At 37.5% G+C, this 17,875-nt stretch overlaps 1 protein-coding gene across 4 annotated transcripts in view; it reads left to right on the top strand.

The window, feature by feature from the left end:
• Positions 1 to 17,875, top strand: part of LOC111862649 (coronin-7) — a 56,012-nt gene that overhangs the window by 8,577 nt on the left and 29,560 nt on the right. For 2 of the 4 annotated variants that reach the window (XM_023848181.2, XM_023848179.2), the window contains exons 8-9: positions 2,222 to 2,374; positions 13,254 to 13,694. In XM_023848181.2, the coding sequence (XP_023703949.1) occupies positions 2,222 to 2,374; positions 13,254 to 13,694 (594 nt within the window). The remainder of the gene's footprint in view (positions 1 to 2,221; positions 2,375 to 13,253; positions 13,695 to 17,875) is intronic. The other 2 variants (XM_023848182.2, XM_023848183.2) reach the window with 1 other exon arrangement.

Below are 17,875 nucleotides of genomic sequence, written 5' to 3'. Positions count from 1 at the left end.
AATAATAATAATAATAATAATAATAATAATCCTTCTTCAGGAAAACAAAGTTATCATTTACTATGTAGACAACATTGAGTGGGGTCTCAGCACAGGAATATATGTCAGTCAGCTGGTTAGCTGGTCAGTTGCTCAAGTTGACAAGAGGTTTTGGAATGTGTGCAGTTTCAATATTACAGGACTATGAGTAACTGCTGAATGTCTCTTCTTCCAGTACTTTTCATACATTTAGGATTTGGTGTACTGTGGTTTTGCCTATTTGTCAGTGTTAGTGTCATCAGATATAAATATCTGAATGTGCAGTTTGTTTTATTTGCACATAATGGGAAATCTGTTCTCTTGAAAACATCCACACAGAGAGCTTATGGAGTTAGGGGACTATTATTTAAACAAATCTTATACAGGTAGGTTGTGAAGATTGGAGGGTTCAGCACAATGTTTAGTGACATAGTGTTAGTATACGTCATTATTTACATATTGTACCATGTAGTATTGTTTCTACGCGATGATCACGAGAAGGAATGTGTGTTGCTTGATAGCGGTTGGTAAACACATCAATGATATCTGGGCTATCGCTATGCAGCTGCCCATGGCAACAATAGAAATACTGCTGGAGGCAATGTTTTCTGTTGGGTCTGCCCCAAGGCTATATAGCAAAGACTCCAGGCTTGCTGAGTGAGTACATGTTCGCGGTATAGGACAAGGTGAAACCAGACACAGAAAATGTAAAAGGCTTAAACTTGGTGGTGGTCAAGCTTATGACCGTTCAAATGACAAAGTTTTCATTGTAGCATAAGATCTGTAAGTTAGGCATGATCTGCTCTGTAAAGCCTGTACCAACAGAGGACTTTTGTGTAAAGCAAAAGGAAGAGTTTTCGATAACATAGTCTATGTGCGAAATATACACTTGACGAAAGGTCGACTATATTCATAAGAGACAGACCCATCTTCTCGTCAGAGAGGATGTTACATAAGGACTATTACCGCAAGAGTTCAGTTGAAAAAAAAATCTCTGGTCGTGGGCCTCAAGGGGCCTGATGCCAAGACGAACTGATTGGTGGTAAACAGCCAGTCATAAAATAACTCTGACTCTGACTCTGACTATGACTCTGGCTGAGTGAGTTCAGTTGCAAGACATTTGCTGGACAGTAACAACATGAGAGCATGAAACTGAAGACTCTCCACTATTAGAAGCCATTGGTAGGGAATGGCTGTTGAAGACACAGCAGGCTGCAAAAAGGCTTAGCAGGTGCTGTAGTGATTTGTAAAATGCGGAGATTAGCAATAGCGCTGCAAGTACATATAGTTCCGAGTGGTGTGTACAGATGACCAGTTAATCCAATTCACTAATCCATACCCCGTCTATAGTCACACCCATACTTTGTGACAATATTGTCATGTGTAGGCGTTTGTGCATGACTTACAGATGGGTTTTCAATCGGTTGATTGGATATAGTGACACCTTGTACACACAACTTGGAACTACAGGCAATTAAGTGCTAATGCTATCCCCACAAATTTGATTGGTCTCATTCTGGTCCAACACACTATTAATTACAAAATGGATAATTTTCAGTCCAGTGTGGCAGTGTGACTTGTATGTCACACTGGACTTAAAATTATCCACTTTGCTATCCCCACACTTTACAGGTCACTGTTACACACACTAGTATCTTCAGTTTATTACACTCTCCACTAGAGCATAATTCCTTTCTTGCCATTATTCTCAGTCACCCTCAACTGCTGACTCAATTCTCTGCTGCAACTGCCAGATCTGGAACTCGACTCAGTTTTTCTCAACTGAACTTTTTGTTGTAACCGCTTAGCACAGACTGAACATGAAACACTGTTTCCAACAACCCCTGTTGTTGTGTGTTTACTGATGTGTTGCTTAGAATTGGGTTTTTCCATTGTTGCATGCATGTTTGTTGCCACAGGAATTTGTTTACTGATTCATTCTCCAGAAACAGATTGCATAACACCACTGTTTATTCGCCTATTGCATAGCAGTGGCTGTATATTTTAATCCTTGAAGTATACGTTTTAGGCACATCTCATCTGATTTTTCTGAAGCCCCAGTTTTGTGTAAATCCTGAATATTACCAGCCCAGGTTTAATTAATGTAGTGTTAAATTAGGATTGAGTTGATTGGCAAGGGTCTACTATTAAGCGTTCACTTAAATATGTTGTATAGCATCCTGTTATATTGTTGTTTGAACAGTCGTACCGAGACTTCCATGCAGACCTATTCCCTGATACAACAGGCTGTGAAGCACAGTTGTCTGCAGTGCAGTGGCTGCAGGGGCACAATGCACCTGTTCCTCGTATTAGCTTAGATCCTGCCAAGAGGTCTGCAGGAGAAAGTCCGATTCAGGTTAGTGGTACACACATATCTTTGCACCTTTATAAAATATCTGTAATGACTTTATGCAATATACTGATACCTGAATCTAGCATAGTACAAAAAATATTATATGTTTGCCATTAAAACTTCAGCTAATATTTTGAGGGAACTTATTTATAAAACAGTAAGTTGTACGTAGTATACAGTTTCCAAATGGACTCTTGCCATAGTTGGAAAATATATATACACTTGGTCATTGACTTACGACCGACTTCCGTTCTGACTGACAAGTTGTAAGTCGATCTGGTTGCATGTCAGCCATATGTTTATTAACAGTATTTTTTAACTTTTTTAACCATTTTATAATCATTATAATTTATTTTTAAAAACTTTTACATTTTAATCATCTTTTATTTTTCATTTTTTTGTGGTTGTAAGTGCAGCCGGTCTTAAGTCGACGACCAAGTGTATCTAGAATCTGGAAATTGAAGACATTTTGTTGCCAGAAAAGATTCAGTGCTAGAAATGTGCACCCAACTGATTTAAAAAGCTGATTAGTTATTTGTAGTGAATGTAAGATGTAAAAGCAATGTTTTTTTATTTCATGCAGGTTTTCTTCTAACTTTGCAACATTTCTTTCTTAAATTATAAACAAAATTACAATTCTTTTTCAAATTTAATGGTTATTCAGTGAGAAATTTTAGCCTTAATTTTGTCTGTAACATGCTGTTGCATTTGTTTTTATGGATATGCCAGATGAGTGACATATGGGATATTAATGTGTGTGAAAATAATGTTTACATTGCTACGTACATGTACAATTCAAAGTTTGTGTAACCAAATGTGAGGTGTATATCATAGCAAAGACATAGATAAATTCTGATAGTACAATTTAATACCATTGATGCTAGCTGATGTTTGTGTTTATTGTTCTTCCATTTTAATAAAAATGGTAAAGCTATCCCTGTAACAGGCTTTGGAGGCCCATAGGATTCTGAAACATGGAGGCTTCCACATTTTCTAGACAGTTGGCTCACAGATGGTGGTGAGGTTGTCAGCCTTATGCACTGGCCGCCCATAACCCCCAGGAAGATTCCTGGTACTCATTTCTGTTAGTGGCTGAGTTGACCCCAGGACCATAATGTGTCTGGAAGGATTAGGTCAATTGAAAAATCCAGTAGCCTCATCAGGAATCAAACCCGCAACCTTCCAGCTTGTAACATAATGCCTCAACCAACTACACTACTGCGTGCCCCCCCCGTCCCTTTTAATGCATTGTTTTATTCAATTTTGATTGTTGCTGCTGTACACTGATTACTGGTATTTGTTCACATTGTGTTGTTAATGTACTTGAAAAGTGCTTCCCCAAGAAGCACTAAGATATCAGGAATTTGGTAGGAACTGGGCTGACCAGGATTCTTATCTTTGACTGTGCCAGGATCAGGATTCTAATCCATTTTTGAAAACTTTGTGTTTACATTTTGTCTCTTGGTCATGAGTGTAATGGTAGATTCTTGACATACATAATTATTATAGCAATTCATTCATCTTGTCACAGACATAGACATGTTCAGGTTGAGTATCCATAAAATTGTCACTAAGAAGTAATTCTTTGCTCTGAGCCTGTCCAATTGCTGTGTCTGAGTTAAAGACCTAACAGGATTTTAGTTGGGGTATGCTAGTTTGTCGTAACTGTTGTTAAGGAGGGACAGTGAAAAGTGGCATTTTAATGAAATGACGATTTTCAAGGGCAATGAAGTACAGATAAAAACTTGCTCCAGTGTGACTTGTTCATAACAGTTGCTGTTGAATTGTACCTGGCCCAATTTCTCGAAAACCCAGAGGGATTGCCTAAGCTGTGGCATAGCCAAAATGTTTGGAACAAGAAAATGATGCATGTTCATTACAGACATGTATGTTGATATCCACAAATCAGTACAATATAAAAGGGAAAATTATTCACTGTTGATGTGGATTCATCATATCAGTATATCATGTAATTTCTTAGTTGTATAAAATCACTTTAATTTATTCAGAAGATACTAACAAACCAGAACTTTATTCATTGCTGACAACATGGGGAAACATTTCATTGAGTTACTAGGAAGAAGGAAATGTATGAATAACCATGTCATTTTTGTCCTGCAAATAAATGCAATATGCAAGGACTTAATTCAATTATCTAAACAAGAGTTTAAAGAATTTTAATTATTGTAAGTCCCCATTTTACATCATATCTGCATACAGCAATTTTTAGTACAGATAAAGGCAACATATAGTGTTTAAGACTGAATTTAATTAGATAATTGTGCAATTAAAAAGTTCCAAAATGGACAGTGATTCAGCCTATATATATACAGACATCCCCAATACTGATGCCGAATTCTGTACTAGATGACATTCCTAGTTTATTGTAATAGACTAAAATTTGGCATTGTGCGCCTGAGAATATATCATTGCCTTACTGGTAATTTATTTTATTTTTTATTTGTTTATTTATTTATTTTTTGCTTTGAGTATTGTAAAATTTACACATGTCTCTGATATTGAGAACTAGCTAGGACTTGAGAAAATGCTGTTTAGATTCACATGTAGTGCAGCCTTATTGTACTAATGCACACAATTCTAGCTGAAGTGTCAGGTATTAAAACCATGTTTGAAAAAACGCTATGTGATAAAATATGTGTTCAAATTCAAGTTACCTTTTATGGATTGGTGTGCAATTTTATGTTTCTTGTTTATTGTTGTAGTTCATAGTGCATGCTTGTTTGATGCTGGGTACTGTTTATTCTCCTTCATAGCCTGTCTGTTTTCATTTCATTTTCTTTGCATTTCTCTTCTGTTCTTTTTTATTTTCGTTGTGAGTTTGTGTGTGCTTGTTGATGCTGTACATGGATGTAGTTTGGCAAAAATAATATAATAAAATTATAAATATCTGATTCCATCTTAATGAGCAGTGATATAAGATTTATTACAAGTTGATCTCGGAAGTGCTTTGGCCATAATATGTGTGTTCAGTACATTATTTCCTGAATTCTAATATACACTTTCTACACATTTTAAAATTTATGAAATTAGGGCTCATCTTGCATTCTGATGGCATCTAAGAATCGGTATTAGAAAATTATATTTTATGACCAAATTACAGTGAAAGTCTTCATGTCCAGAACACTAGTAATGGGACAGTAAATGTGAAGATAACAACAAAAAGGTTCTGAGTGTATTTCTGAATATTTCTTTTGTTAAAATTATTGTTACATATGGCAGTGTACAAAGCACTTGTGGGGGCTCAAAATTCCAAGTAGTTTTATTATTAACTAATACTCTGTAATGAAAGGAGATCAGTCATTGTTCTCCATTTTTGCACCTGTGCGCATTGTTCAATCTTAAACCTTTCTTAAAATCGGCATTATGGAAGGGGAGTGTAGGGTGGATGTCATTGGCATTGTTAAATATTCAGTTATTATCTTATTGCACTGTTGAATACATGTAGTGCAAAATTTAAAAACCGCAAATGCTCTAGGTAAGTATCACTTTACAGTGTCTTTGAAACTACACGTATTCATCCATTTGCAATGTTATTTCACTGTGAATTGTTAGTCCCGCCTTCCTTTGTGCCAGCGTCACATTTACTTAGTGATAAACAGGGCACCACCGATGAAAGAAGACTCCTTGGTTACAGTCACAAATGCACAGTACATGGGTGGCTTGAAGTGGGTCTGTGTCTGTGGAACGTGAACAGTGTTAGCAACGGCATAGTGCACACAGGCAGTCATCCATCCATCTTGCACATGTACATCCACACCAACTCATGGAGTGCCCATGTAGTTTGAGATAAAATGAAGTTGCAACTGAAAAGAGGTTTATGAAGTTTCACTCTGAGACTGAGGGGTACATTAACTAAAAAAGGCTCAGAAATGTTGCTTATGGCTGCCACCTTTCTTACTGTGAAGTACTGTGGATGTGCATCTACATCTAGCAGTTTTTAAATTACATAAGAAAATAGTTTGGAAAATGGAGAGTGGCCATTTGGAAGACTGAGAAGGAAATGGAAGGATAATGTTAAGATAGAGCTTAGGGAACTAAGGGTGGAAGGTGGATGAAATTGACTTAAGGACATGTGCACTAGTTTTGTGCTATTTTTGGTGATGAATTTTTGGGTTATGAGATTTTATATGGGTTATACTGCACACGTGCACACACACACACACACACACACACACACACACACACTCTTCAATTAATATTCACATATACTGGTTAAACAGTGACTTAGTTGTTCCTTGTAATAGTGGTGTTACAAACAGTGAGGCCATCAACTAATGCAGCAGGATGCACAAATGCAGTATTATGTAGGTGAATTGTACGATTCTTTCCCCCCCCCAGGGGAAACAGTTCACATGTGTCAGAATAAAGTGAATGGTACTCCATTTTTATAGGATTGGCACTTATATACTAAAAATGATCTACAAGGAGCGCATAATGTGACATAATTGCAATACACATACATATCTATACACATAGATTAATTTGAAAACACTGTTACTACCTTTTTTAAGAATTCTTTCTGTCTCATCAGTATTGGTAGACAGATTGTAGTTAATTCTGTAGTCTCATTATATTGTTGGGTGTGGTAGTTGATTAATTAGAGGATTGTACTGATTGAGTACTGGATGGTAGACAGTTGCTTACATTTGTTTTAAATATTAATTTATATGCTAATTGTAGTAAATTAGGCATCTTTTTGCTTGATTTTTAGAAACAGCTGATGTTTGTTATTTTAAATAGAAGTCAGGTGTGATTTCTTTCATATTTCTCTGTGTATAGTATTATACTTTTGTGTCTGAGAGTTTTTCATGCTTATGTAAGGAGAGGCAAGTTTTGTCATGAAAACATGCACTTATAGTAGTGTAACACTTTGTGCATGTATTCAAGGTCAAAAGGAAAGCCTATATTGAAAATGTACACTGCCTGGTTCACTGCACTAACTTAGTTTGGAGTAAGCTACTATCATAAATTAGTATTTAATGTTTATAAAAATACTTGACCTTCTCTTTTGTACATGTTTTAATTGAAAGAGAATTTCTTCCTATGAATTAACAGTAATGGCACTAATGTTGACCCTGTTTGTCAGATGGTTAATACAAGCTCAGTGAAAAACTTTTTTTTGGTGTTTATAATAGGTGTTTAAAATTGGAACATACCACATTCAAATAATTGAATGTGGAATGAAAAAGAGAGATGTCTGTGAGGAAATTAGAGATTACTAACCATTCCTTTTCGTAATTTTTCTTCAGCTGTTAGTAGTGGGCAGGGCATGTAGCACGAATGGGGAAGAGGAGGAATGCATATAGGATATTGGCGGGAAAGCCAGAAGGAAAGAGACCACTGGGAAGACCAAGGCGTAGGTGGGTGGACAATATCAGAATGGATCTTAGAGAAATAGGATGGGATGGTATGGACCGGATAGATCTGGCTCAGGATAGGGACCAGTGGAGGGCTCTTGTGAACATGGCAATGAACCTTCAGGTTCAATAAAATGCTGGGAAATTCTTGAGTAGCTGCAGAATTGGTAGCTCCTCCAGAAGGGCTCAGCTCCATGAGTAAGTAAGTAAGTAAATTTAATGTAATTCATGTTATTCTATGAACCAGTTTTGCTGTATATGCTTTGGTATTTAACCCTCAACTGGTGATATTGGATCACCATGACACTTTGTCACTTTCTCTTTACATCATTGTTTCCTCAGTGTGGTATCGTCTGGTTACAGGTTGAGTGATCACTTGGCACGGTTAACCATTTATATAAGCATTTTTGTTTTATTGTGAGAGAGTCAGGTTATACCCTTGGCCTTAGTTACATTATAATTTCAGGTTATTTTATATTAATGGGGTTTTCTGATTGTTTTTGGTGTGCCTTAACTGGTTATTTTTAATTATTTTGGTTTAATATTAACTTTTTAATTGAAGTTTTAGTGTAATAATTATGTATAAGGATTTCAACTGTTAATTGTTAATGGATTTTTACAAATTAAAACTGTAGACTGATTTTTAGTCTGATTGTTGGTGGAGAGTTTTAAAATTTAGAATGACCCTGGTACACATCTAACCTGTGTTCTAGGGTTGTAAACGTGGGCTTTCGGAAACTAACATCTAATGAGCTGTTAACAGAACAGTTAATGAGAAGAATAATTATTATGTACAAAATATATGTACATACTTATGCTACTTCTCAACATAGTTACCACCAGAACTGAGGTACTTGTTGTACTGGGTAATAAGTTTTTGTATGCCTGTGTCAAAGAAGTCTGCTGCCTGTGAGCTCAGCCATGTTTTGACACCTTCAATCACCTTTTCATTATTGTTGAAGTGCTGTGATCCTAATCAGTTCTTGAGGCAGGTAAACAGGTGGTAGTTGCTTGGAGTGAGATCAGGGCTGTAAAGAGGGTGGTCAGACAACTCCCAGTTGAAATGCTCCAGCAGTGCTTGAGTGTGAGCGGCTGTATTTGTACTTGGGCACGCATTGTCATGGAGGTGATGTTTGGTAACAGTCAGACTGACAGATATGGACAAGATCCTATCTTTGTATGGGCATGCAGAAGGCCCTTGATTCTATTGCTGGTAAGGTGAGCAGTGCTTCATGGATAAAGTGTGGACACTCCTGGTTGAGATCTTCAATGAAAACAAAGTTAGGCTCTACTTCAAGTGAATCCCTTCCATTCCTACCCAATCCACATAGAGAGACATTCATCTCCAAACTCCTTTATGGGAGTCATAAGCACTGACTCTCTGGATGGCATGACAGATTAGGAGATCCAGTCTGCATTGGCTGAATAGTCCATCTCAAAAGTAGACAGGCTAATTGGGAAGAAGATGACAGTTTGAATTAGCCTTGTGACACTCAGAGTTTCCACCTTACCAGACACATTCATGTGTTGGACATGAAGGTATATCAGCTTATCTATCAAGACCTAACCTAGTGCAATGCAGAGATTTGGTCACACTGTCTGTCTGTGGTACCTGAGAGGAGATGGCATGGTGAAGCACCATGTTCCAGCACACCTCACTGCATCATCTGTGCCAAGGATCATCCATCTTGGAGTGGTGGAAGGTCTTGCTTTTTTTGATGCACAGAAGTAGTTCACTGAAGCCAATCAGAAGTTGAGGACTCAGTCCTGTCCCTTAGCTTTGTCATTCATGAGGGGTAGGTGCTGCCACATAAGTAGCTGTTCACTTTACAGCTGCTTCACAGTCCATCACAGTAATGCATCTCATCTGTCTGATAGTATTCCAGATGCTTGAGCAGTAGTGCCATGTACTGCTGCTCATGACCATGTGAGAATTTCAGGGATCCAGTGGCATACACAGTGCTATATCCCATGTGTTGCGCAGTTGTGTGTGCTGTACCATTCCTTATCTGAAATTACAGTGCCAGTACATGAGAACTCCAATGTCTGTCTGCATGAATAGCCTTCTCCATTTTTGCAACATTTGTCAATATTGCAATAACAGAAGTCCTCAAGTCCATGAATGAGTGAGTAGTCTGAGCTACTCAAAAATGATTACATGAACCAAAAATACATAAATAAGAAGCCCTGATACCCTACTCCTATGAGAAACATGCCCGAGTCTCAGTCTGGGAAAGATAATTCAAGTCATTACTACTTAGGCTGCTGACACATGGAGCTGCTGCCATGCCCAAATCACCACCATGTCTAATCTAATCTCTTATTTGGACATATCTTGATGGAAAGACTCACAATAAACTTGACCTTATTTTGATAGATAGTAGACAGCAGTCAAGTGTACTTGATGTCCGATCATTCAGGGGAACAGAATTTGATACTAACCACCGTCTGGTGGAGGCACATGTTAGGGAGAGACTAGCAGTGAGGAAACAAAACACAGATTTCATATGGAGAGGTTCAGTCTCAAGGAAAATAAAATGAGATAGAGGGCGAAGAGCAGTATCATGTTGAAACCTCAGGTAGGTTCACAGCTTTGGAGAACTTAGACGCTGAGGTGGTTATTAATAGAGACTGGGAAACTATCAGAGAATATTAAAATTTCAACCAAAAAGAGTCTAGTTTATTGTGAATTGAAGAAGTGTAGTTACCAACCTAGAAGTAACTTTGTGAAGGATCAGAATGGTGATCTTCTTGCTGATTCCCACAACATTTTGAATATGTGGAAGAACTACTTCTCTCAGTTATTGAAAGTGTATGGGGCCAGTTATGTTAGGCAGATAGAAGTACATACAACTAAGCTGTTAGTACCTGATCCTAGTCCTTTTGAGGTTAAAATTTCTGTTGTAAAGTTAAAAAAAAATATATTGGAAGGTAGTGATCAAATTCCAACAACACTCAAGCAACAGGTGAAACATTATGGTCTAAGATCCATAAACTCATTACTTCTATTTGGAAAAGGAAGAATTGCCTGATCAGTGGAAGGATTCCATTTTTATACCAATTTACAAGAAGGGCAATAAAACTGACTGTAGTAATTATCATGAGATATCACAGTAATCAACATCATACAAAATTTTATCCAGTATCCTATTCTCAAGGTTAAGTCTGTATGTAGACGAAATTATTAGGGATCATCAGTGTGGGTTCTGATGTAACAGATCAACTACTANGCGCTACGTTCCTCCGAAACGTCGGCCAAAACGAAGAATACACGGTGCCTAAACCCAGAAGACAACTTTCTTCATAGTCTGAGGATGTTTGAGAACAGGGTGCTGAGCAGAATATTTGGACTGAAGAGGGATGAAGGGACAGGTGGTTGGAGGAAAATGCATAATGAGGAGCTTCATGACTTGTACTCTTCTCCAAGTATAATTAGAATGATAAAGTCAAGGAGGGTGAGATGGGCAGGGCATGAGGAATGACTATAGGATACGTGGGAAAGCCAGAAGGAAGGAGACCACTAGGAAGATCTAGATGTATGTAGGTGGATAATATTAAACTGGATCTTAGATAGAATGGGGTGGTATGGACTGGATTGATCTGGCTTAGGATAGGGGCCAGACATAACTCTTGTGAACATGATCATGACTCTTAGGGTTCCATAAAATGTTTGGGAGTTGCTGAGTAACAGCAAAGCTGGTGGCTTCTCAAGAAGGGCTCAGCTCTGTGGAGTCACTTAGTTATGCTGGGTGCCATCCATCTAGATTACTAGGCGTTCTTTACAATATAAAAAAATGCTTTATGTGGAGGTCATGTCTGTCTGTCTCTCAAAAATTGGTGCTTAAACTGCTGAACAGATTTTTTAAAAGTCAGTACGGGACACTTTCACTTATGCTTGCCAAGCAGTTTCAATTTTTTAGCAATATTTTTCTGTAATAAATTTTAGTTTACAGTAGTAGCTTAGTTGGTTGAGGCACTATGCTACAAGCCAGAAGGTCATGGGTTCAAGTCCCGATGAGGTTATTGGATTTCTTTCAATCGACCTAATCCTTCCAGCCGCACTATGGCCCTGGGGTCGACTCAGCCTCTAACAGAAATGAGTACCAGGAATATTCTTGGAATATTCTTGGGGTAAAGGGTGGCCGGCGTGTAGGGCTGACAACCTTGCAGCCGTCTATGAGCCGATTGTCTAGAAAATGTGGGAACCTCAACATCTGACATCCCTATGGGCCTCCACAGCCTGTTACAGGGATGCCTTTACTTTACTGAGGTTATAAACAGAGCTTTCTGTATATTTTATAAACCATTTGAGAGATGATGATAGAATTTGATACATAAGATTAGCATCAGATATTGCTGAGCTGTTTTACTTTCAGTCATATTGATCCAAACTAATTTCCAGAAGGTCTTAAATGTAACTTTCCATGTATCCCATCAATTCTTGCAAAAGAATTTGGTGAAATTTGAGACCACTAATTCATGTTTCATTATTTCAATTTTTGCATGAGTGCCATAAACCTCGAGGAATGCTCTTATGTAAAGGTAGATTCTTGATAATACAGGTGGTGTACATGGCATTGCCTAGTGTATGAAGTACTGGTACATTCAATAGATACAGTGTTTTGGGGTTGAATCTGTGTATCTTCCAGTGACTGGTTGTCATTGTACTAACAAGTTTTTTTCATTCTGTTTTTGAAATCAGTGTAATAGGTTTCAACTTGTAACCCTTTGGATTATCTAGTAGTTAGTCATCTTTAAAAAGTACCAGTTTAAAGTACAGTAGTCTTGAGGGTTCTGGGCTGGATCCCGACCATTACCCACAGTGTCAAAAATTATAACAAGAAATCTTTGTCAGTTTAATGACAAGAATTTGGAGACAGGAATAGAAACAACTCCCAAAATTCTTGTCCTTAGGTTTTCTTGGGTTGTGTATAACATGTAACTCTGGCTTTTGGGGTTTAGCCAAAGAGTTTAATGAAACTCATCCATTGTTCTGCCATTCATTGCAGTTGCCATCTTCGCTGTAAGGTGGCAGTTGTAATGCATGCTGCATCACTGGAAAAGCTTCAGCATATGATGTGCCTAAGCTCTGAAAGCCAAAGTTGCACAACTCTCAATGTATTATGTAATTTAAAAATGCTTTATGCAGTGTGTAATGTCCAACATGCTTGCTGTAGAATGTTTTCAAATTATTGGCTTTAATTTCTTTTGGCATGTATCAACTGCTTCAGCACAGTTTGCTGAACTAGGTAGTGCTTTTTGTGTGTGGGTTAAGACCAAAGCCTTCTGACATGCAGAATTTGGTGACTTGTTTGAATGAGGTAAAAATTATTGGCTTAACATACAAATGCTGATTAATATTTTAAATATTCCTGAATTCTGCGTTTTTATGCATAGGCCATGTCAAACAAGTCATCTTAATTTGGTGAGATATCAGGTGTGTCACCAAAGAATTGATGTTCTGTGGGTGTGATACACGAATTCACTTAATTTCACGCCTTTAGGTCCACAGAGGATCACTTTCTGAGATGCGAAAGCATCTTCAACATAATCCATATACAAGTACGAGTGTATCCCAGCAGAAGACATCAAATAAAATCCAAACTGCAGTGAAACTTAAAGAAGAAGGGCACATGGTTAGAGACCATAAGATAGGAAAGGATGATGAGCGAAGCAGCAGTGAGAATGGTCTTCATCATAATAGTGACTCAACAAAGAGTCACCAGCAAAATGGAAGTAGTGAGAATCACCAGATAATACCACCCAAGCCATTACCTCGGGCATTGCGTGGTGGTTCCCTATCAGAGACAGAAGATGTGGTTGTGGCACCACCAAAACCCAAGCCACGTACTACAACTTCTACAATTAGTACTTCTCAGCCTACCTCTGTTATTCCTCCTGTGACTTCAGTGAACCCTGCCACTGCTATTACAGGTGGCTATAAGGTTAGCATTACTTTCAAACCAGTTCTTAGTAGTGTAATTTGTAGAATAGACATGAAACAGTTTTAGAGATACTTGTGCTACAAGTATTTGCACTGCTTTGTTTGTATGAAAATAAGTAAAAAGTTATGTTCAGTTTTATTGTGAGATTTGACAGGATAATGTGATGGTATGTAAGTAAGGTAAAGGTATCCCTGTAACAGGCCGTGGAGGCCCATAAGGTTGTGAGATATTGAGGTTCCCATATTTTCTAGACAGTTGGCTCACAGATGGCAGTAAGGTTGTCAGCCTTATGTGCTGGCCACCCTTTACCCCCAAGAACATACCAAGAATATTCCTGGTACTCATTTCTGTTAGAGGCTGGGTTGACCCCAGGGCCATAGTGCGGCTGGAAGGATTAGGTAAATTGAAAAAATCCAATGACCTCATCGGGATCCTATGACCTTCCGGCTTGTAGCATAGTGCCTCAACCAACTATGCTACCGTGTGCCCCCAATGTGATGGTAGTCAGACATGTTATGTTTTTATGTAGGCCTGTTCACCCTGCATTTCTGTTCATTTTGTTATATTTCTTGATTCCATCAGTTGGACTGCAGTCCATTCATGTGTTACATGACAGTCAATTCAGATGCAGTTTCATCAGTGCTATTCCTTCATTTGCCCTAGATATGCTGCTAAATCTGCTTCATAACTTCAAGACATTACAGATTATGGCCACTCAGAACTATGTATTATATTACCACTTCTCTGCCCACCTCTGAATATGTAAACTTTCCTTTGGCTGATAGTGTTATTGCCATACAAAATTCTATCTTCTGGAAATGTTGCTAGTTTTCTTGCGCTTGTCATCTCAAAAATCAGATGACAGATAGTTGTTAGGTTGGGTTGGGTTATTGAGTAGCCAGGGAACATACATATAATGTTTATTTGTTACTTTTTTCATGTATGATGGAGAAATTATATTATTTAGACACAATAAAGTAGTAAGGAGCTTTGCATTTGTGATGTAATTTTAGATAAATCAAGACATACGAGTAATACAGAACTACTTGTCTCACATAGGAATATTTTTTTTTTCTAAAAATTCCAGAGTGTAGTAATGAAAGATAGAAGTGACAAACAGTTGTCCACTGATGTTCTCAGACATTGAACTGTGGATGAAGTTGCCAACTGGGAAAGTGTGAATGTGGAGTGTGCATGTAAAATGTTTCACAGTAATTAATGATCAGTATTAGGATTACTGCCTTCTGGGATGTGTTGCTGTGCAGTCTAGTACATATTTTCTTGCATTTTTGAGGAATATGTTGCCTACATTTCAGGGTAGAAGAGTAAGCTATCAAGAAGATGGAGATAACATGTTACTCTAAAGTGGCAGTAAATATCTACTGAAGTACATGGTGTTACATCCCAAAAGATAGTAGTCACTACTTTGAGTACCTCAAATTTCATAATGATCATTATTGTTTGAAATATTCTGATATTGATTAATGTTTGCACATTAAGTAATGGAATATTGTCTCTCATATATATATATGTAAAGTACAGTATTGCATGTTGTAAAAGTTGCATTTTGGTAGAAAAGCTAGTCATTGCCCTAGACTCCAGTGCTTTTGAATAATATACATAAAACTGAAGATGTAAGTTGTATCTCTTTTCAGTGAATTTTACAATATGGTATAATTCACAAAACACTTGTAGTACAATATTATATTTAAGCATCCTGTTACACTCACACAATATATATGAGACAAACTCCGTCTTAAGTGCAACAATTTAATTGTAGTTCTTTCTTCTTCTCTTCCTCCACACTACATGTTTCAGCCCTAAATGGCCATCATCAGGTGTGTATTCTTACATAGCTGCTACACTGCCCGTAGTTTAAAATTTAAAATCACCAGTCTTTCCAATTGTATGTATGTATAAAATCTTTGTTAACCTACACGCGTCAATTTGATTTCTAAAATTGGCACTTTTTTAAAACTTCAATTCAGATTAAAATTTTAATTTTAAAAATTTGGAAAAAGAAAGAGAACAGAAAATTTATAGACATTTTAATTTGAATTGAAGTTTTAAAAAAGTGCCAATTTTAGAAATCAAATTGACGCGTGTAGGTTAACAAAGATTTTATACATACATACAATTGGAAAGACTGGTGATTTTAAATTTTAAACTACGGGCAGTGTAGCAGCTATGTAAGAATACACACCTGATGATGGCCATTTAGGGCTGAAACATGTAGTGTGGAGGAAGGGAAGAAGAAAGAACTACAATTAAATTGTTGCACTTAAGACGGAGTTTGTCTCATATACACTTGTAGTAGTTGAACTTGGTAGAATTTTCCAGTGTCTTATGTGTGGTTTTTACTTAGTCTTGATGGTTATACTTGACAAATTTGACGACACATATTTTGGGTGGGGCATGTAGCATGCATGGGAAAGATGTGCAATGCATACAGAATATTAGGCAGAAAGCCTGAAAGGAAGTTACCTCATGGGAGATTAAGACATAGAAGGAGGATAATACTTATCTTAAAGAAACAGGGTGAGAAGATGTGAACTGCATTTATCTGGCTCATGATAGAGTCCAGGGCACTCTTGTGAACATGGTAATGTTGCAGTAGGTTCTGTAAACAGTTGAGAATTCCTTAACTATGGAGTGACTCTTAGCTTCTGAAGCAGGAATCTGGCCTAAAGAGTAAGTGGACTGATTACATTTTCTCAGTTGTGTGCATACAAATGTGAGTATGCACCCAACTGAGAAATCCGAAACAAAGATAAGGAGATGAGGACTGGCTTCTGGTATGTGACACCATGTAGTCATGTGAGAGAGAGAGACAGAGTCTGATCAGATCTCTGCTTGCCATGTGCTTTCATACTGTTTTCTTGCTTGGCATATTCTTTGACCCTGAAGATGGAGGTGACTTGTTTCTACAAAATGCCAGTTGGCTTTTGAAGGAATACACAGTGTTATATCCCAGAAATAGAACTCTTCATCCTTCAAGATTCCTACACAGTGTAATCCATGGTTTAATAATGCGGGGAGCATGCTGAATTGCTGAATTTGTGATTAATTCTCTTGTATGCTCTGTGATAATGAATGTGGGTTCCTTCATTCCTAATGTGTCTTTCCCTTCTTTATTTACCTTCTCTTTGACTTTTATCATTAACTTTTTCTTTCAGGCTGTACATATATATTACCAACTTAAAATGGTAAGAAAATGTGTCTAGTAGGTTTAAGAACCTCCGTAGGTTTTCAGTGACTGCAATTGATGGATGATGGAGAACACAGAGCTTCACTAAGTTGTAATTGATTTGTAAGTCTTTCTGTTTGCAGTGCCACATTTGTATCTTTGTAGATAATGAAGCTTGGTCATTTTTGTGAAAAGTGATACTAATTTTATGTTCATCATTTAGTGTCATTAGCTGGAGCCCCACATACTTTTAAACCAGAGCACTATAGAGAATTACAGATATTTCCACCCACCCAGTGGAAATCTTGGAATGCAAAGAAATGTAGGCTTGCACATTGTTGACTTGAGAAATATGTTTGTATGAAGGATGGTTGGAGAGTGAATTTGACGACATATATATCTTCAAGTGATTGCTGAATCATTATGTAACATGCTAAATATGAGAAAACATTCTAGCAGATTATATTCAGAGAATGCTACAGTTCAGGTCAGAATCCTTTGTCCTCCCTTCTCTGTGTAAATGCATATAGATTAAAATACTCAAAATTATATTTGAATCTGACAGCTGCAAGTGGTTGGTGTTGTGTTTCATTTTAAAATCGATCTTGAGTACACTTCATAAATTTTGAACTTTGGAGAAGACGTAATGTATACATACAGTAGAGTCAAAATTACTGGCTTTTTGGACTTTGTCCATCGTCTGGTATTCTAGAAACTAGGAAACACAACGTTTCAGAAACAATCTGTTTCCGTCCTCAGGTGAAGGGCTGAACTTGGAATCCTTTGTGTACTACGTTCAAGTGTAATATGCAGATTTAATTAAAGTCTCTTGGGTAGACCTCGATTTCTGCTATTGAGATTGTAAATAGAAATAAAACAAGGAGTAGCCAACACCCAGTATGTAATGTGTGTGGCACTGAACAATGCCGAAGCAAGTTACCTCAAGCAGCACACCCCTGAGCCATATTTGGGAGATGCTTGGTTTGTACTTCTG

The sequence above is a fragment of the Cryptotermes secundus genome, unplaced genomic scaffold, assembly GCF_002891405.2.
Source record: "Cryptotermes secundus unplaced genomic scaffold, Csec_1.0 scaffold5, whole genome shotgun sequence".
NCBI classification, from domain to species: domain Eukaryota; kingdom Metazoa; phylum Arthropoda; class Insecta; order Blattodea; family Kalotermitidae; genus Cryptotermes; species Cryptotermes secundus.
The sequence above is the reverse complement of the archived record's forward strand: the minus strand, read 5'-3'. Positions and strand labels throughout refer to the sequence as shown.